General features: G+C 49.9%; 1 protein-coding gene across 1 annotated transcript; it reads left to right on the top strand.

The window, feature by feature from the left end:
• Positions 1-4004: 4004 nt before the first annotated feature.
• Positions 4005-7917, top strand: PtA15_17A182 (uncharacterized protein; the record flags this gene model as incomplete). The annotated part of the gene is made up of 15 exons (XM_053164271.1): positions 4005-4031; positions 4111-4214; positions 4285-4302; positions 4383-4479; positions 4537-4654; positions 4753-4809; positions 4872-4946; positions 5027-5184; positions 5249-5416; positions 5488-5588; positions 5978-6114; positions 6180-6524; positions 6595-6776; positions 7238-7363; positions 7519-7917. The coding sequence occupies 15 exons, from the start codon at positions 4005-4007 to the stop codon at positions 7915-7917; spliced, it is 2112 nt and encodes a 703-aa protein (XP_053028255.1).
• Between the last annotated feature and the right edge of the window lie 13239 nt (positions 7918-21156).

Here is a 21156-nt window from a genome sequence, read left to right as displayed (position 1 = left end):
CACCTCCGCTGGCGCCGCAAGGTCCGGTAACCGGGAGTCGACACACAAAACTAGGTATGCCTTCTGGATTGCAATTTCTTCTCCTTCCCCTACAGCCTACTACGCAAACATATCTCACAGGCAACAATCTCTGTCCCCGGCTCCTTCCAGCTAGCAACAGACGTGAGCCACTGATCCCTCCCCAACGCTGCAGAGGCTCATCATGGACGCTCAGCCACTTCTTGTTGCCCTGGAAGCCCTCAGGCTCGCCACAACCCTCTCAGGCTTCATCTACCCCAAGGCCTTGTCAACTTCCTCTGTGATCTTGGTAGCTTTGGGGCTGCTAAACTTGGCCCTTTGACTGTCAACAATCTCCATAAGGTCTGTCTCCGTCCACACAATATATATATCTATATGTGTTTTTCATTGTCATATTGGAGCTACCCCTACAACATGATAAATTATAAGTTTGTGGGCTGGTTCTTAGTGGAGGAATTTTTTTTGACAAGTTACCCAAAAGATAAGAGTTGATTTTAACAATCCTGGAGCTGGATATTTTCAAATTCAGGATTGAACACAGAGGCCCCAATTGTTAAAAAGAGCACATAGATTAGTAAATAATTCATAATCATGGAGCATGTTGCTATGATATGTTGATCTCTTTTTTTCAATTTGTTAAAGCAATCTAACTGAGAGTGTGGAATTGAAATGGAATGATCTATCTAATTTGAAAAAATGTTGATCTAAAAATCTGACTAGCCTATCAAGGGGGGAGGACCTGGGTGTTGGGTTTGCAGCCGCGGAGCCGCCTTGGCCTCTAGTGATTTACTTAAACCATCACTATCAGACTTGACTGAACCTTGTCGCATCTCAAGACTCACAGCTCAGCAACTTAACCAGAAAAATCCCAAGCCCAGCACAATCTCGTGCTGCTTTCAGGTAAACATAAAGCCTAAGCTTTTCTTTATTTTAATATTAAATTGTAAATACAAAATATTAAAATAAAGGAATAAAATTTTCACTTTCTTGAATTCTTTTAGATATACAGTCTTGGGTAGCTCTCATCAATGACCCCAACCAGCAACTGAAAGCAGTTCAAGATGGCAAACACACAAAACCAAAGCGCAAGTGGAAGCAAAGCCACCATAAGATTACCTAAGAATGATGCCTATAGCCCCAATAAGGACCACGTCAACGTGCCAAAACTTGACGGAACCAATTTTGCTCTCTGAAAGCAAAAAATAAAGATGCATCTTCAACCACGACACTTAGACTCATACCTAGAGGAAGAAATGCCGAAAGAACCCAACAAAGAAGAACTCCAACGTGCAGCATTCTCAGTGAACTGATGTCAAACTCAATCTTTACAAGCGTGATCAAAAACAGTAATGAACAAGACCCATACCTGATCTGGCAAGACATTAAAACGATCTACGCTTTGGACTCGTTGCTCTCGGTATTCCAAGTCTGGAATAAATGGCTTGATATTCAATTTGATCAAGACATGAACACATACATTTCTCAGATGGAAGAAATTCTTGCAGAGTTCAGCTCCATTGGACTGAAGGTACCGGACAAACTTGTTGGATGCGGTATTGTAAGCCAAATCACCAAAAAGAGACCAGTGCTCATGCAGGCACTCTTCGCAGATCTCAAGGCGCTGGCCAAACCAAAAGAGATCATCGCCAAACTCTGGGATATTTATGGTATTCAAAATTGCATAAGATTTTTTTACATAAAATCATAAACTGCAATTTTGGCTGGGAGATGTCACTTTAAGTTTTATGCACGCTGACATCTCCCAGCCAAAATGGGCTTTATGATTTTATGTAAACAGTGGCATATGCAATTTTGAATACCATAATTGGTCAACATGAATTTTCCACTAAAAGAAAGCTAGTTGAGGAAGCAGAAGAAAGTACGTCCACTGCTCTCGTGACAGGCACGAGCCAACGGGGCAATGGACGGCCAAAGAGAAGTGGAGGTAGAGGCCCAATCATCAGATGCAGCGGAGGTGTACACAATCTCAAGGCAACCACTCACGTGGAGGCCGACTGCTGGACTATCAATCCCAGCTCCCGACCCGCCAACTGACCTCTCCTTGAGAGACCTGTACCGGCTAAGAAGCAGCGCACCTCGTATCACACATCAGCCGATGCGGAGGAAGAAGCTCATCACACAAGCATCACTAAGCCGGCATTCACTTACAATGTGACCATGTCATCAAAGGATCTCACCACCACCCTTGATTCAGGCACGAGCAATAATATGATTAACTTGCTCACATGCTTCACCAACACAACGCCTGTGCAAATAAACATAATCACAGGCAGTGGAGCGGCAGAAATAGTTGCTGTTGCAAGAGGAACAGCTCATCTGTACCTGGAAACCTGGAATCTGTTGACTTTTTTTTTTTTTTTTTTTGGTCAAAATAATAAATGTTTGTAGTGTAAGAAATGGTGGCACTAGAGCAAATCAAAAAAAGGTCCAATTTTCCTGATGCTCTCAGGCAAGAGGGCCAACATAGTGCATAAGTCCCTCCTTTGGAGGGTCCCTGCAGGACGGCGTCCCCCCTCCACATACAGAGGGACTTAGTTAAGTTAGACCTAATGTAGATGTAGTAGTTCAACCGTTTCTTGTCCAGTTGATTCTGTTCATCTCATTCAACATTGTTTCATCAATTCATTCAACACCTCTTCTCACTCGGTTCTTTAGCTATGCCTTTAATTTTTCTCTCATCATTGTGATCTCTCACTCTCTCACTCATCCTCTTGTCTCAGGTGTGCCTCCACCCTCTTCCGGTGTTCTTAGCGTGTTGTCTCACTCACAGCATCCTGCTGCTATATTCCATCAACAGTTTAGTGTCTTCATCTTCCACACTTGTGTCCGCCCCTTGAATTTTCTTTGGTCTCAAGTCTACCTCTGCTTTTTTTTTGGTGTGAAACCCAGTCAACACATCCATCACCAACGGCGGGAACACCAAGACTTGCAGGCAGAACAACTGTCCGTCCAACCAGGCCTTCGCCCAACCAAATGACTTCCAAGCCATCACCACCAGCCCGGTGGGGTCGACTTTCAGCATCACGTTTTGTGCTTGATGGGAAGCAGATCCGCTCTCACTCGTCTGCTCTTGTGTTCCCCCAACGTCTTTCTTTTGTTGATAGAAATTTTGATCTGGACCCCATTTCTAACAGCAGATTTATGAATGAGCAGCATGTATTGATGTACGCTATGTTGATGAGTAAGACAGAGCACCTTGCAAAACTCCCTGCGAACTCTATTGCCATCTTCCTTTCCCACCAGACAAGGCATAAACGACTGTTGTGAAGGCCCCGGTAGCTTTGGACCCCCACTCCGGCCACGTTCGGTAGTGGTTGTGAGATGGGTGTACTGTTGCACAATTAATTCACGAGAAATAAGCAGGCATCCAGAATGACGTCAAAATGGTTGAACAGGGATGCTACCGCTTCCAAGATGAATTAAGCGCTGCGCTGCATAAAGCGCAGCGCAGCGGGTTCGGCGGTCGCTTCGCTGCGCCGCCGCTTTGTGGGTTGGAGGAAAAGCAGGGACCGGCCCCCCTCAAGAGGTGGATGTTGAGAAAGGTATGGCAAATCGGGCAAAACCTCTGGAAGGTATGAAAGCACCAAAGAGGCCTTTGGGGTGGCACATCTTGGGCCAGACCTTGGGGTGCAGTTGTGTAGTGGGTATGGGATTTGTGTTGGCCCAGTGATTTGGGGTGGTTGGTCAGGCTGCCTTCTCCTGAGAAACAAGGCCCATCTTCTGCAGGGCGGTGCCCTTGTTCTCACTTCAAAGTGTGGTGATGTTATGATGTTCGACTTGAAGCAGCGGATGGTTGGAGTGGCCGTCGAAGTGCGAGGGGTCCCAGCAGCCGCGCCCGCGCCTGCGCCCACCGATCCCACCCCAAACCACGCCAGGACGAACCGACCATCCACCGACACTCCTCAGGCCGGCCGAACATTCCGATACACATACACACACCGACACCCCGACGAGCGCGATCGACGATGTCCGAAGGCTGGTGTCTGACGGAGGTGGGTCCATCTCTGCCCGATCGGCCCACTCCCACCCGCTGACCGTGTGTTGTCCCCCCAACCGATCGATGTCCGCCAGTCCGATCCGGCAGTCTTCAGCACCCTGTTGTCCGAGCTCGGCGTCTCGGGCTTGCAGGTCGAGGAGCTGTGGAGCCTGGACACCGCCAGTCTGGACCAGCTCGAGTGCGCCCCACTCCCTCATCCAGAAGCCCCATGTATGCGCGCTGACGGGTTGTGTGTTTTTTTGGTGTAGACCGGTGCACGCTCTGATGTGAGTCCCCTCTCGCTCTGGCCAGCCCGGCTCGTGTTTTTTTGTGGGGAGGAGGGATGCTGAGACCAGGGCGGGGCCAGCTTCCTGTTCAAGTACGTGGCCTCGAGCCAGCGCGAGCCGAGCGCGCATGCCGGGGTGGCGCAGCCGGCGCCGCCGGGGACGTGGTTTGCCCACCAAGTGCGTTCCCCTCTCTGCTCTATGTGGCCCCAGAAGTGCGACTGACGAGCGATGAAGGTGATCACGAATGCCTGCGCCACCCTGGCCATCCTCAACGCCGTCATGAACATCCCCGCCGCCGGGTCCAGGATCCAGCTCGGCGAGACGCTCGGCCCGCTCAAGGAGTTCTCAGTCGGTGGGCGTGTCTCTCTCTGTCTCTGTGTGTGCGCTCGCCAAACAGGGCCACACTGACGATGAGGAATTCTCTCTCGACGGCGGGGCGGCGGGGCGCAGATCTCGACGCCCAGATGACCGGCGAGCTGCTGACGAACTCGGAGCGGATCCGGGCAGGTGAGCCCCGCCTGCTCTGGCCGCGCTTGTGTGCCGCCTAACATGGGGCGGGTGTTTTGTAGTGCATAATTCGTTTGCGCGGCCGGACCCGTTCGAGCGCGACGAGCCGAAGCAGCCGAGCACGGAGGATGCGTACCGTGGGTGGCCGCTGCTCCGCTGCTGTACGCCGCCCCGAGACTGATTCCCTGCGCTCTTCTCCGGCCGGCGCCCACGCCAGACTTCATCACCTATCTGCCGATCCAGGGCCAGCTGTTCGAGCTGGACGGGCTCAAGGCACTGCCGGTGTGCCACGGCCCGGTGGCGGCAGACGCGAGCTGGACCGCCCTGGCCCGGGAGGTGATCCAGGCGCGGATCCACACGTATTCGAGCAGCGAAGTCAGTCCGCCTGCAGGCCTCCTTGTGTGTCGTTTGGTCTGACGAGTGGGCCTGGTGTATGTAGGTGCACTTCAATCTGATGGCGGTGTGCGAGGACCGGCTGGCGGTGCTGGAGCAGCGGCTGGCCGGCGCGGCGGCGGACGGCGTCGGGCGCGAGACGGTGCGGATGCTGGTGGAGGCGGAGCAGGCCAAGCGGGCCCGCTGGGCCGAAGAAGTGGCCATCAAGCGCCACGTGCGTCTCTCCCTCCTCCTCCCCCACGACACCCTCCTCCGTACCCATGCTGTGTTTTCTGTGTTTTGTAGAATCATGTCGGCCTGGTGCATGCGCTGATGGTCGGCTTGGCCAGGCACGGCTCGCTCGCCGGGCAGGTGGCCAAGGCCAAGCTGGCCGCCGAGCGGCAGCTGTGAGGGTGTACTGTGATGCAATGAACAAATATTTAAACAAATACATGCTGCCCCTCTGTCCCTCCAGTTGTCAGCTGGTTGGCAGGCGACAGTTGCCGGGTGTCGAGTGCCCCGGGGGTCCAGTCCCAGCGAGCCCAGCTTAAATAGCCCAGCACCACCCACCCCCACCCACCAGCACCCACCCTTCGCCCCACCAGCCACCCTCGATGTCGATGCACGCCCGCCCGTCGCCCCAGGACTCCGCACTCGCCCTGCTCCTGCCCCTGCTCGTCCTGCTCTCCAGCCTGCTCTTCCTCCTCCTGCTCTTCCTCGTCTTCCTCATCCTCCTCCGCCGCAGACGCACCCACACACTCCCCGCAGCCTCCGCCTCCCGCCGCCACCTGCTCAGGCTCGCCGACACCGATGGCCCGCTCGACCTCTCGCTGCCGGAGGAGGACGACTACGAGGGCGGCATAGACGGCCTCGAGCGCCGCTGGCTCGACTCGTGCGCCCCTGCCACCCGGAACGGCTATCTCCGCGCAAAAAGTGAGCACTGCGAACACACACACACACACACACTGCCACCGGATACTCACCCTCCGTCCGTCCAGTGTACCAAACCCACCACCGCCCCAACTCGCTCCCCACAGACATCACCCTCTCCCAGTTCCTCTCGATCCAGGAGAAGGGCGTCTCCGCCTGGGCCTTCGAGCCCGACTACGACTCCAACCCCTCCCTGCCCATCCTCGTCCAGTCCCGCACCGAGATCGTCTTCCTGGCCGACGGCGCAGGCATGGCCGAGGAGGAGGGCGGCGGGGTGTGTGTGCAGTCCAACCTGCCCCTGCCCAAGCTCAACGAGGTCTACTACTTCGAATGCAAGATCTACGACAAGCCCGACGGCTCGGACATCGCCATCGGGCTCGCCACCAAGCCCTACCCGAGCTTCCGTCTGCCTGGTAAGCCCTTCCCCCCACCCCGCTCCTCACACACAGCACCACCACCACAATACTCACATCCATCCTCCAGGCTGGAACCGGCTGTCGATCGGATACTTCTCGGCCGACGGCTTCAAGTCGCACAACTACCCCTTCACAGCCACCTCCTACGGCCCGCCGCTGAAGGAAGGCGACGTCCTGGGCGTCGGCTACCGGCCCCGGACGGGCACCGTGTTCTTCACCCGCAACGGCAAGAAGCTGGAGGACGCCTACGTGGGCCTGCACCGCTTCAACCTCTTTCCCACCGTCGGCGCCACCGGCCCCGCATCCGTCCACGTCAACCTCGGCCAGGCCGGCTTCGTGTTCATCGAGGCTAACGTCAAGAAGTGGGGGCTCGCTCCCATGGCCGGCACCCTCGCCCCCCCGCCCGCGTACGGCCACCAGCTCGGCTCCATCCTCCTCGCCTCCGCCACACACGCCTCCCGCTCCGACGCCCGCTACCGTGACAACAACAACGACGACGACGACGAGGACGACGACGACGACGAGCACAGGACCGACCGCTCCTCCGTCGAGACCGTCCGCGCCGCCGGCGCCCAGAGACGCCGCCACCGGCTCATCGGCTACTCCTCCATCGACACCGAGCCCTCCGACCCTCTCCCGCACAACCCCGTAAGCACCCCCCCTCTTCCCTGGCTGGCTGATGTGTACTCATGGGTCTCTCCGATCTCCAGCCCACGCCCCGCCCGCTCGACATCTCCCTCGAACACCTCTCCAACCAGGCCTCCGTCCGCGCCCACCCCCACCGCGCCCGCGACGCCTCTCCCTCCTCCTCCGACGACGACGAGGACCAGCACCACGTCCATCGGCCCTCCCACCCCCCCGCCCGCCCCTCAAGACCCGCCGCCCAGCCCGAGCCCCAGCCGCCCCGATACGCGCCCATCGACCCCTACAAATGTCCGTCCCCTCCCCTCCCCACCTCCCTGTGTCCTTGTGCTCATGCTTGTCTCTCCAGATGCCGCCGGCGTCGCCGAGGTCATGCTCTCCGAACAGTTCCAGGGCTCCACTAGCCATCCCCCCTTCGCCGCCCCCCCTCGGACGCGCGACCGCACCTGAGCCCCCCCGGCCCCCCGCTCTCGAACACTATATATCATTATTGCCTCGTCCTCGCCACCGTCCCTCGCCACCGTCCTTCGCCGCCCGCAGGCCTGCTAGTCTTCGCAGCTCGGCCGCGGCGCAACGGACGCAGGGCCCGCCGGTTGTACATTTATGTATCCCCCCCCTTCCCGGGCCTCCGCCCTGCCCCGCCACATACACGCTTCTCCCGGGCCGCTCTCTCCGCCTTCTCCCCGCCAAAAAACTTGTACTTCTGATCCCCCACTCGCGCCCGCTGCTCCGCCTTCTGGCCGTCTAATCCTGCCCCCCCTCGTCCTTTCTCTCTGTGTGTATGTGGGGTTCCGAGAGCCCGGGCTCCCCCGGGCTCCCCCAGCCCTCCTTTTTTGGTTGTTTATTGCCTGCTTCGCATCTCTACCCTTGCTGCATCTCCTGTCTTATTCTTGCCCTTTTCCCTCTCCTTTCCTTTCCTCTCCTTTCCTTTCCTCTCCTCTCCTTTCCTCTCCTTTCCTTTCCTTTCCTTTCCTTTTTCTTTTTTTTGGCTGGTGATTGTCTTGTTCTTGTCTGCGCTGCTCTGTACATCCTCCGACCCCCGCCTCGCCGCTGGCTGCCCCCAACCACCCCCAAAATAAAACAGAGTGTGAGAGAGAGGAGAGGGTGGCCTCGTTAATGTTGTGATAGATTTTCGATTCTTTTTTCTTTTTCTGGTGGTCACAATAAGCAAAAAAAATAAGGTGGGGTCTGGGCCAGGCGGGTCTGTGTCACTCCCGAATGCCATCACAACACAGACGGGCCAGGTCTCCTGCACCCAAAGCCCTGTGAAGCCGTCAGATGGGCCTGGAAACCCCCTGCAGATGTGGACAATGTAAAACCCAGAAATGTGGCTGAATTCGTGCTTTCTTGGAGGCCTTTCATAAATGGTTCGTGCCGAAGTTCCAAGTGTTTCATGCGTTTTTTATGCCTAAGCATGGGGTTCCCCGGATGGCTGAAAGCCTACTCTTTGGTGAAGCTGGCCACTTCTGGTGGCATCAGCACCCCCACAAGACCAAGCAAGCCCACACGCATGATGATGGTGTTGTTGTGTGATGGACTCCAGCACGGCTGGTTTGCTTCTTCTTTGGAAGAGATGCGGGACTCACAACGGCCTCTTCCCGATGATGTGAGGACGGGGCGTGAGACATGAGGCCGTCCACGCTCGAGTTTTGCAGACCTTTTGCGCGGAGTTCGGGGCTTTCTTGATCCACAGAATGTCTGGGTATTTCTCTGGAGGTTCTGTGAGCGTCAACGTCCAATGCGGAGAGGCTGTGATTCCTGGGGGATGGGTACACCCCCAAAGTGAGGAACATGGGGCGCTTCACTGAGTGACATCGGTGGTCGAGATTGGCTGTTTTGGGGTGTGCCGGGATCCAGGAAGCAGGAGCTGATGTGAAGCGTCCCGCAGCACTTGGCATATCGGGCCCATGTGTATAAGAATAGGAACGCTTATCCCTGCTAGGGGCACTAGCAAGCCGGCAATGGTCTGCTGAGGCATGCTCATCACTTGCCAGAGCTTTTCCAATGCACGTTCTCTGAAACAGAACAATACACTGCCAGACCCCTTGGGAGTGCTTGCAACATGCACAGGGGTCAAGGTTTCAGGAGGAGGAGGGTATCCTCAAGACTTTCACACATATCTAGCTGACGTAGCCTACCTTCCACAGCAGAATTTACGCACATTTGACATTGGTATGCTTGCAGCCAAAAAGGCCATTCATTGCCTACCCTTTTGGCTTTTTGGCCAAAAAATTCCCATTACCCACATTTATAGGGGTTTTCCAGGGTCCTGCTATGAGTTGCACAGTTAGGCATGCATGGATTTCAACTTTGAAGGCCATTATGATTAGGTTATAACATCTGTCATGCATATCAGATGGCTGTTTTTTTCCCTGTGATGGTAAGGACTTGTGTAGTGCAAGTGGGAATGGGCGTGCAGGTAGGCAGGGGAGAAAGGTGTGGGGAGATTGCAAAGCTAGGTCTGCTGCGCTGCTCTCCAACTGGCGCTGTAAGCTGGGGAAGAGCTGCACCCACCTTAATCATGAGGATGGTGTGCCAGCAAGCAATGCAGGCCCACCAGTGGCCGTGAAAAGAGCCATCCCTGCCCTGCTGCTTAGTCCCGCAAGTTTATATTGCAGTTGCATGCTGGACCTTGGCAATGGAGATCTGGTCAGGCTGGCGCATATTCAAAACCCTGGTGTATTCCAAGCGGAGATACATCCCTGGCTCTGCAGGCCATGCAGCGCGAGATCTCTGGAGAAAGAGGAATGTCAAAGCAGTGTTTTTCAGGCAAACACTTGCCTGATTGGCGATTCAGCCCATCCAGAGGATGCAAAGCATTGGCAGGAGCAGTTGATGGGAGTGTCAAGAGGGAAAGTTGTGTGAGCTTTCTGGGTGCAGCAGATTATTATAATGGAATCAGCTTCACTCCACAGAGCTGGATTTGTAGACGCCAATGCACTCATGACATTCACATTTTTTGTTCAAAGAGACTTGTGTTGGTGTTGGTTTTGTCCCTTTTCATTGGTCAAACCGGGATATTTATCCATCCTCAAGGAGGATGTTTGCTTGCAAATTGGGAAAAGGATAGGGATCCAAGCTGGGATGTCTGGCCTGGGAGCTGAATATACATGCATGGCTCAGTCTCAGAGCCTGGGCACGCCAGAGGCCTAGATTTCAATTTTGGCCAAGCCCTAGCATACATGTGTATGGCCGGCAGGAGAGCCCACTTTGTTCAGACAGGGTTTCCCCACATACATACTTGGCCAGGTAGCCAGAAAGATCTGAGTGTGGCTGCACAGCACACATGGGATGATAAGGCGTCCCTGAGGAGGAAATTCCTGCCAGGTACCCTGCTCTGTCTGGATGAGCTGTTGGGGACCAACTAGATCCCCATTTTGCCTGGCCTGCGCCAGATAATCTCCTCTCATCTGGGATGCGCATGCCAAAGTGATTTGGTCAAGTTTATCAAAACTTATTTTGAAATCAAACATGCCGGCAAACACCTGAAACAGGACTGGCGGAAAATTAGTATGTGTGTATAGAGTACAATGGAACAAGTGTTTCACAACCATGTTGAAGGAGGGAGCTGATTTCAGGAAGCCCCCTGTTTCACTATAACACAGTCTGGAATGTATGTTTTTAGGTCAAGGCTTCAGCCTTGTACAAAGCCATCAATATCTAGAGCCTGATGCACTCCCCTGAATGCATACAGAAATTCCATCTCTTGAGGAAAGTGTCAAATCAATATCCTCCCGCCTGTTACACCACAATACAGACAGGCATGTATGTGTTTGGGTGGATTTTTCAGTCTCAGCCTAATGTACAAAGACCTTGAATGTCTAGAGGCACTTTCATGACATTATACAGCATTTCTTAAGCTCGCCATCAATATCCTGCTGCTTGTTTCACCACAATACATTATAATATTCATGTTTCTGGGTAGATGTTTCAGCTTCAGTCCTCCAAAAATTCCCTGAAACCACATTCTCTGGTTGACTGTGCTGATTGGACCTTGTCAGCTATGAATCCTATAACTAATATAAACACTTGACTGGATCTTAATGCCCCCCCCCCCCCAACAACACTTATCATATTTCTTGTGGAAATTCCCACCTCAACCAGGATGAGGACCTCATACCAGCATATGTTATTTTGGATTGCTCTCCATACATTGAGTGTTAGTCAATTGTTACTCTCAAGCGAACAATCTTTAATAAGTGATCTTAAAAGTATGAGTTTAACACTTCATTATTTCTCATTTTGAGGCCATATTGACATTTGAATTACCCCTTTACTGATAAAGACTCAGTAACCGGCCAGGTTGAAGTTTCCTCAAGTTTGCACAGTGATCCTGTGGTTAATTTCCCAAGAGAACATGGAAAGGAAGAGTACTCTGATCAAAAAAGCTTCCAAGACAGTAAACATGCATTGTTGATAAATCCAGGTGAGAAATAAAATTTTGTTTCCTTCTGGATAAACATGAAGGCTTATGTATACTGGTTGGTATTAAGCAGCCAAAATTGAAGAAATGGAACAATATTCACAGAAAATTCCACTATCTGCTGACAGTATATACCCCTGAACTCCATGGACTAAATTCTCAGACATCCTCTTCCAAATTTTATTTGAAAACATATTGTCAGAGAATTTCTGCAATCTTCTGGTCCTGGTTGGCGGAACGCATTGGACAAACTTTTTCTGACAACTGCTTGCAGGGAAGTCTTATTGAAGCAGTTAGCTCCTGCGGTGCTGACAAATAAACCTTGAATGTTGTGGGAAATTTGGAAATAATTTACAAATACATTCACAACAGAATTTGCCAATTGAAGGAAGTCATGAAGAAGTCATCAAAATGGACTCCAGAGGAAAGTCAGTTCAATATTGATCATCTTACCTGGAAAAACTTACAAGAAAGTCTACACAGAGATGCATTGGAAAATACTTTAAGAGACAAGTTCAAGTTCCAATCTCTTAGCTTCTTGCTTCTGTTAGGAAATTACATGATCAAATATGACTTAATACCATCTGATCTTGTTGGTGTTACACTTTTTGAGCCAAATAATCTTGTAGAAACATTTGAATGGAACCTTCACTACTACCCATATTGGTTCACACTTGATCAACATGTTAGTTCAGCTGTTATCCCTACAACAGATTGTCTAACCAAGTACAAGAGGCTAGAAGATTTTCACAGGCCCATCAAAGGTAATTATATCCACCACAGATCTAACCTTAATTTAATTTCATGGATGCTGGATCACACTTACTGACTTACTAAAAATTTCTTCTCATGCAGAACTTTCAACTAAAGACCAGAAGCGTGTAGTCCATACTTCCCTCAAAAGTTTTTATGGATTTGTGAAATACAGATACAGTTACCCACAAAAGCAAACCAAAGAGTTTTTGACAGCTATCAGTCCATTTTTTGAAAATAACTTTCTTGAAATGGCTGATCAACTTAGTGCATCTGGTCCTAAGATCATCACCTATACCTTTCAAAAATCACCTAACTTCTTGATCTCCATACAGAAATCAATGGGCAAGAGGTTCAAAAACAAAATGAGCAGCCATCAAGCAATTCACACAATTAGAAATGCATATCATTTTTTTCAGAACCCTTCAGAAATTTCTCTCAAAGAACATCAAGTGAATGAATTTTTAGTGATTTATTTCATGGTAGATGCTCTTGAAAATTTCCACCCAGAGCTTTTTGATGCAATCAAGCCACAAGATTTTGACAAAGAACTCCTCAAAAAGCAATTAGAATTCATGAGAGTAGGCTTCACCATCTATGAGAATGAGGAAACGGCTGTCACAAAGAAACCCGCATTTGCAGAATTAATTTTGAATGAAATTTCAAATGATGATGAAATGTCAAAATGGGTTGAAAAGGCATCTGTAGGACTAACAGGAGCACCTGTAAAATATTGGATTGATTACTATGAGAAAAATATGGCTTTTGAAAAGCCCTCCTCCCCATGACATTCAAATTTTGGCTTCTTAGTTTTTGGGTGTAGACCTTTCTCATTAAATTTCTAATCACTTGATCAGATTTTCATATTTTTTCCTGATCTCAATTTGAAATATCTTTAGATTCACCAGAAAATGGAATATCCAAGTTTTAATCTTCCCCTTGAAACTACATTTCCAGCTTTTTTTCAAGTGTCCTATGGCATGCTCTCAGCATTCAGTATAGTCTTTGAGTGGTAAATTTACAGAATCATTACTCTAATCTGAGAGTTTGGGTGGTGCATCTTTTTCACAGCTTGAAATTTCATTATTCTATATTAGTGTTATGATTTCATGCAAGTCAAATTTGAACACCTCTACTGTCAATTATTTGATTTTAAAGTTTCAGCTCCCCATTTCTTGGTAATTATTTTGGGTTGGGCTCTAGGCACGCCAACAATTTACTACGCACACGCCAAAAAAGGTGTGAGCCTCCAACCACTCCAATATTTTTGGAGTGGGATGGGGTTCACTCCAAAACCAGGTCTTTTTTGGAGTGCACATCACTGCACTCCATGCTGGTTTGGAGTGAACACCTGAACACTCCTGTACCATTTTCCAGGGCTGGAGGAGGCCGGCCATCAAGCAAAAGTACTCCCCTGGATGGCCGGTCTGCGCCGGCCATTGAGGAGAGTACATAAACATATTTACAAGCCCCTTGATGACAGTTCAGGTTGGTCATCAAGGGGACTCAACCCTCCTGATTACCGGGACCAAACAGTAATCAAGAGCACACAGCCCTCTCAATAACTGGAATCAACAAGTTATTGTGAGGACACAGCCCTCTCTATTTCCGGGACCAACTGGTCATTGAGAGGACAACAGCCCTCTTGATGACCAGTGACCCTACAACAGGAAGCTACCTGCCGGACAAAGCGGTCCATGAGAGGGTTGTGTCCCCTCAATGACCGGTTGATCCCGTTCATCGACAAGGCTTTTGTCCTCTCAATGACCATTTGGCCCCTGTCATCAAGAGGGCTGTGTGCTCTTGATGAATGGTTGGTCCGGTTCATTGAGAGGGCTGTTGTGCTCTCAATGACCAGTTGGTCCCGGTCATCAAGAGGGTTGAGTCCTCTTGACGACCAGTTGGTCCCTGTCATTGAGAGGGTTGACTCCTCTCAATGACCAGCCTGACCTGTCATCAAGGGGCTTGTATGTGTATGTACTCTCCCCAATGGCCGGTGCAGACCGGCCTTCCAGTGGAGTGCTTTTGCTCAATGGCCGGCGGAGGCCGGCCCTGCACAAGGGTACAGGAGTGTCCAGGTGTTCACTCCAAACCAGCATGGAGTGAAGTGATGTGCACTCCAAAAAAGACCTGGTTTTGGAGTGAACCCCATCCCACTCAAAACATATTGGAGTGGTTGGAGGCTCACACCTTTTTTGGCGTGCATGTAGTAAATTGTTGGTGTGCCTAAAGCCTGACCCAATTCTTTCTTCAACTTTGATCTTCAGAATTTTTGAGCCCATCTTGCAGCCAAACAAACAAAAAAGCAATAGAAAAACTATGGCCAGAGAGATGAACTAAATTATTCAAGGGTTTTTGATTTCCAGTCCACCATTATCAGGGCTTCTCTTTCTTGATGTTAATCCGGCTGCTGAGTCCACTGGTGTTCATTTTGTACAAGAAAAAATGAAAAAGGAAATGTTGCACCCAGTTACTGATAACAGTAAAAGTAATGGTACAAAATAAGTGACTTTATTGTTACTTTCTGTGATCAGAAATGTAACTTCCCATTGTTGTTGTTTGGTTGGATTCAGCTGTTTTCTCTACTCTACATGATCAGGAGAGAAGGGAAAATCTGTAAGAGAATAAGATTGATATGATTGAACACTCTTACAAACCAGTAGTAACACTGAGAAACAAGAAAATTTGAAAATGATGAGAAATAAGAATGAGACAAAAAGAAATGGTTGATTGGTTTTAGAGATCGCCAAGTGGACCCGCGCGCGGGTACACGGGACCCGTGGGCGGGTACCCGCCACATGGCGTCGGGTACCCGCGCGCGGGTGCCGTGTACGGGTCCGGGTGCGAGATTTCGGGCAAAAAAGCACCAGGTACCCGGATACCCGCCAAAAATACCCGCGGCAGGCGGGTCTTCCAGGTACCCGGGTACCCGCTGTTACGGTCACCGAGGGGGTTGATTCCTCGAGATGACCGGGACAGATCCTGGTCATCAAGGGGAATCAGCCCTCTCGATGACCGGGACAGATCCGGGTTATCGAGAGGAAACAACCCTCTCGATGACCGGGACAGAACCCGGTCATCGAGAGAAAACAACACTCTCGATGAGCGGGACAGGACCCGGTCATCGTGAGGAAACAACCCTCTCAATGACCGGGATAGAACCCGCTCATCGAGAGGGTTGTTTCCTCTCGATGACTGGGACAGACCCCGGTCATCAAGAGGAAACAAGCCTCTCGATGAGCGGGGTCTATCCCGGTCATCGAGAGGGTTGTTTCCTCCCGATGACCAGGATCTGTCCCGGTCATCAAGAGGAAACAACCCTCCCGGTGACTGGGACAGAGCCCGGTCATTGAGAGGAACCATAACTCCCGATGAACAGTCTGTAGCTGTCATTGAGTGAGGGTGTTGGATAAAAAAAAGCACAAGTACCCGCGGTACCCGCAAAAAGTGTTGTAGCTTGTTACGTAACCTTGGATTACGTCTCACTACATGCGCGTCATGAGTAACACTCACGACATGTCTCGACGAGCAGTCACAGTTTCTCACACTCTTCCTTGTCATTGTCTCTTACATAATGTATACTATAAATACCTTGTATTTCTAGCACATTATGGTTTTCTTTATGCAATCTACAATTACTCTCTCTATTTACATATTCGAGCCTCTTGAGGTTATGAGCCTTCTTTGCTAGTTACTAGGTTCGATATAAACTCTATTCTTTACCTTAGAAAATCTTCCGGGTGTATCTTCCCGTGCCTGTGTGGCAGTACTGTGTGTTTCCGGGTGTATCTTCCCGTGCCTGTGTGGCTGGTAAATCTGAGCCTGTGTGGCTGGTGCATGTGAATCGTTGTTCTCGTTGTTTTCCTGAAACCTGTGTGGTCTGTGCCTGTGTGGTAGTCTGTCTTATCCTATCCGCGTCGGAATTTTCCGTGTTTACCCGCCGAACCCCAACATCAACAACATTATCTCTCCGTTTTCTACCCCAAAGTCTTTCTAGTTACCTTTCTTCCTTTGTCTCGTTTTGCCTCTTCCTTTTATTCTTATATACTCCACCTTTTCGCCCACCACTCTTTCTTTCCTCATCCGCTTTCACCACCTTTTACAACTCTTACCAATTCTTTTGTGAACCCATTTTTTTTGCCACCCTCTCAAACCTCTGTTTCACCATTGTCACATTTTTTTTCTGGAAAACTTTTCGACCTCCTCCCACCCACCAATTTTTTCACTTCAAAACCAACACCATGTCCGTTCAACGCTCCCCTCCTGCTCATCACACTCGCTCCAACGCTAGACGTGCAGCGGCTTCCCACCTGAACTCAGATGACAAGGACGACACTACTTTCCGAGGTCATGGTCTGCCAATTGAAGACCATCGATTTGATCTCCCTCGACAAGAACTTCCCCCTCGTCCAGAACTTCCTCCTCCAGAACCAATCGCTCATCCCGCTCAATTGGCCCCGTTGGATCTTTGCACGGAGCAGGCGCTCATCCGAGACGGGATCGCTCGATTTGCAACAACTGCCCTTCGACCGGATGGGGGCAATTTTCGAGTGTGGTTACGTGAGCTGACCGAGACTGCGTTCTCAGTTCTCAGAGACAAACAGTTTTTTATCAACGATTGGCGTGGTCATCCTTTCAAGCGTGTTGCGCGTGGCATCTTACTTGGTTTGGTGGATGCCTCAATTCGGACCGACCTGTACGATTTCGACCGCAGTGACACCATGATGCGGGCCATTAGGGGACGTTTTGGGACCATCAACCGGGCCACTCAGCTGTCTTGATGGAACGATCTCAACTTCATCACCATTAGCTCTGAAACCAATGCCAGCGAAGTATCTTCCTTATGCCGGACTCGGTTCGACGATCTTATTGCTTCTGGAATTCCCTTATCCCGCGATGCCATCTTAGGTCTCATTCTCCAATCCTCTATTCCTCACGGTACTGACCTTTGTAATGAGTTTGATCAGAGGATGGATATGGAGTTAAACTGGAACAACAATGCCACCCCTCGCTTCGATCGAGTTGTTGACCTCCTATTGGCAAGTCAAACTCGACTCAATGTGCGAGAACGGGACCGACTCCGTGGATCGGCCCCGACGGGTATGGCCGCCGGTTTGCAAAGGACTCCCTCCATTGAGAGTCATCCTGGGAATGTCTACGGGATGGCTGCAAGACCTGATCGACGTTCTGACCAAAGAACACGGTCCTGCTATCGCTGCAATTCCACCTCCCACGTGGTGGCCGATTGCCCTGAACGACCCAGACATACAAACAGGCCAAATCATCCAGCTCCAGTGAACAGCGTGTTGGATTGAAATGTCACATGCATTACACAGTTGCATCAACTTCCATGACATTCTAGAAAGGAGTTCTCTGGACTGAGTGCGCTGGGACAACTCGCGGGCAGGACCAACAATTTTCGAAGCTGGAACAACACTCAAGACCCAAGGATCAAACTATCAACTCAAGCCGAACAATCAAGACTCAATCAGTACTTCACATCGATATCACGCAAGGTACCCAGGGGGAGATCTAGAGTTTCTGTCTCAAGTGTACCATCATCTTATCGTCTGTCTGTTTTTGATTTTTTGTTTTTTTCATCATTGATTCTTATACTTGTTTTTTTGTTCAAGTTATTACTACTACTGGTTTTATCAAGTGTTTGCAATACAAGATCAGACTTCTCAATCTTACATGGTAGCGAGAGACTGAAATTGCACAACCGCCAGAGATAGAATAACGACAGCAGCAGACACGACGATTTCCGCATCATGTCTCAATCGAGTTCCGACGAAGCCGTATCCTCAACCAGAATTCGTATCAAAAAATTAACCCGAACAAACTATTGGGCATGGCGATATCATATGGACAATTACATGATTGGACGCGGTGACGAAGACCTATTTGATAGGACGTACTACGAGCAGAAACCCTTACCAAAAAACTACAAAAAACGGAACGCAGGAGCAATTTCATTACTACTCAGCGTTGTTTCCGATGAGCTTCATCATGAAATTCAGGCTCACGAAAAATTTCTCGATGCCTGGAATGCTCTAGCCACCGCATGTGGAAAGGACTCCGTTGTGGTTATTTGTGAAAAGCTTTTCAAACTACTCTCCCTGGAATTTGAGCCACAATCATCCCTACAAGCGCATATCTCGAAGTTCAAATCACTTTACACCGAACTAACTGTACTGACAACCGACAAAACCTTCATGGACATTTCAACTGGGCTTGCGGCAGCTTTTTTCCTCCGAAGTATCAAGAACGACGAAGCACTTGCAGCTCTGGTACAAACTCTGTACGACGTCAAGCCTTTCAATCTACAATCAGTCACTGATCGAATTGGTATTGAACATATACGTCGTGGAGGAGAAAAAGAATCAGTCCACATGTCAGGCGCTAAAGGGAAAGGACGTGGTTCAAGTGGATCAACTCGTGGTCGAGGCACATTTAGTCGAGGACGTGGAGGATATCGGGGTGTTGCGCCTACTTTTCACACAAATCCAGCCCAGACTCTTGAACAACGACTTGCTAATATCGAACGTGCGATCAGTTCATCCTCTTTGTCCGCAAATCACTCAGCAAATCACTCAGTGCGTGTGGTCGATGATCAACAACCCTCGACGTCGTCTTTCTCTCAAAATTCGGTTTCTCACCATCATACCGATGCCTCCGACTCGTGGTTTCACATAAACCTTGAGCCCGAAAGTATCATGAGTTCTGGCGCAGTTAAAGACACTGAGCTTATTTTCGATACGGGTGCTACTGGTTCGGCTGTTTGCAACATCACCATGTTGACCGACATCAAAGAAATTCCGCACAAGAAAATCACAACATTTTCCTCACCGCTCTATGCTACTCATTCCGGCACGCTCAAACTGGGAGACATGCATATCTCGCCGGTATTATTCGTACCTGGAGCTAGTGTAAACGTTCTCTCCTGTTCACAAGCTGAGGATCATGGATTGCGAGTGCATCACAAACAAGGTGTATTCTTGCTCAAACGAGGGAATGTGATAGTCAAATCGTTTAAACGTCGCGGCCGATTATATCTTGGTAATGGTGAACCCGAATCGATCAACGCTGTCAAATATCTTCCAGTTCAGTCTCGAATTGATTGGCATGTACTGCTGGGTCATCCATCTGATCAATACCTGAAAATTACCTTGGACAAGCTCGGAGTTCAAACTTCTCCTGAAATTTTGGATTCTCACAGACGCTGCGATGTATGTCGCTCTGTGAAACTTAAACAGACCCCACACGTTAATCATATTCCATCTGCCACCTTACCTTTCCAGAAATTACATTTCGATACGATGGAAATCAACACGCCAGCTAAATTTGGTCATAGATATGTCGTTGGCATCGTGGATGATTGGAGTAGATTTGTTCGGATCTATGTGGTCAAATCTAAGACTGAGGTAGAGGCTAAATTACTCAGCTACTTTGAAGAGATTAGGAATAAAGTCGATCGCTACCCGGCCTACCTTCACAGTGACCATGGCTCAGAGTTCAGTTCATCCGCGTTTCTGTCGAAGGTCCAGTCTCTTGGCATGTCCCTAGAGAGGGGTGCTCCATACTCGCCACAAACAAATGGAATCGCTGAACGTTTCAATCAGACCTTGCTGGTGAAAATCCGTTGCTTACTTGCTCAATCCAACGTGCCGTTATGCTATTGGCATGAAGCTGCTCTGTATTCCACAGTCTTAATAAATAATTCACCTCATAAGGCACTCGAATGGCTCACTCCAACCGAGAAATTACTAACGGCTCAAGCAACGATTGAACCTCAGCGAAATCTACTTCATATGATACCGTCTGGTGCAATCACGTTCGTTCATCGCAAACAAGATTCGAAGATCAAACCCGCTGGAGAAAGGATGACTTGTCTTGGTTTTGAACCTCTGTCTGACGCCATGAGATTCCTCGATCGATCTACGGGACGCATCATCCTCAGTCGAGATTATACTCAGGTTGCTCCTCCGAACACAGCTGACTTATTCTCAATGAAGAAATCCTCCGAGAATCTTCCTGTATCTGTTGATGAGTCATACAATACGTCCGAATGGGTGGAGCTTCCATCGCTGCCATCATATCATGACAAACCCACTCAGGAAGATACAACAGAAGCTCAGCGAGAGGTGATACCGCTTCCACAGCGTCACTTTCCGGCGACTCCAAACAATCGCACTGGGGAAAGTTCAGGTCAACGCACGATCAACACTCCGCAAACAAGTACACCTCACGCTCCGGGTGCATTTCCCGAAGTGAGAAATCAGATTTCCGAAGCTCAGTCGACATCCTCTTCCTCGCGCAGGACTGCAACTCACACCGACAAATCATCTGTCACCTTGTCACTCAAGAATCTCATTAGTCTACCAGCTAAACCGCGTAAACCTAACTGGGAGCATGTGGTGAAAGGTCCAAATGACAAAGCGCCCAAGGATATCAGTAGTGCAATCTCAAAAGACAACATCTTGCCCTCATCGAGACGGTCTGAAAACGAGGGTGACGAAGAAGAAGGAAATGAACATGAAGAAGACGAGCGGGTACACTTTATAGCTCTGGTAGATGAAGTTTCCGTCGACAAGGCACTGGCGGACGAAGTCGAACGACCTGTATGGGAGGAAGCCATGGGGAAGGAATTCGCTTCGCTCAAGTTTCACTCCACTGGCCATCTTGTTCCACCGCCTCCAGATGAGAAGATTATTGGCGGGATGTGGCTTTTGTCTCGTAAGCGAAACGAGTACAATGAGGTTTACAAACACAAGGCACGTTGGGTAACTTTCGGAAACCATCAAGAATATC

Source organism: Puccinia triticina, chromosome 17A (genome assembly GCF_026914185.1).
Source record: "Puccinia triticina chromosome 17A, complete sequence".
NCBI classification, from domain to species: Eukaryota; Fungi; Basidiomycota; class Pucciniomycetes; order Pucciniales; family Pucciniaceae; genus Puccinia; species Puccinia triticina.
This window is presented reverse-complemented; position numbering and strand designations above follow the sequence as displayed.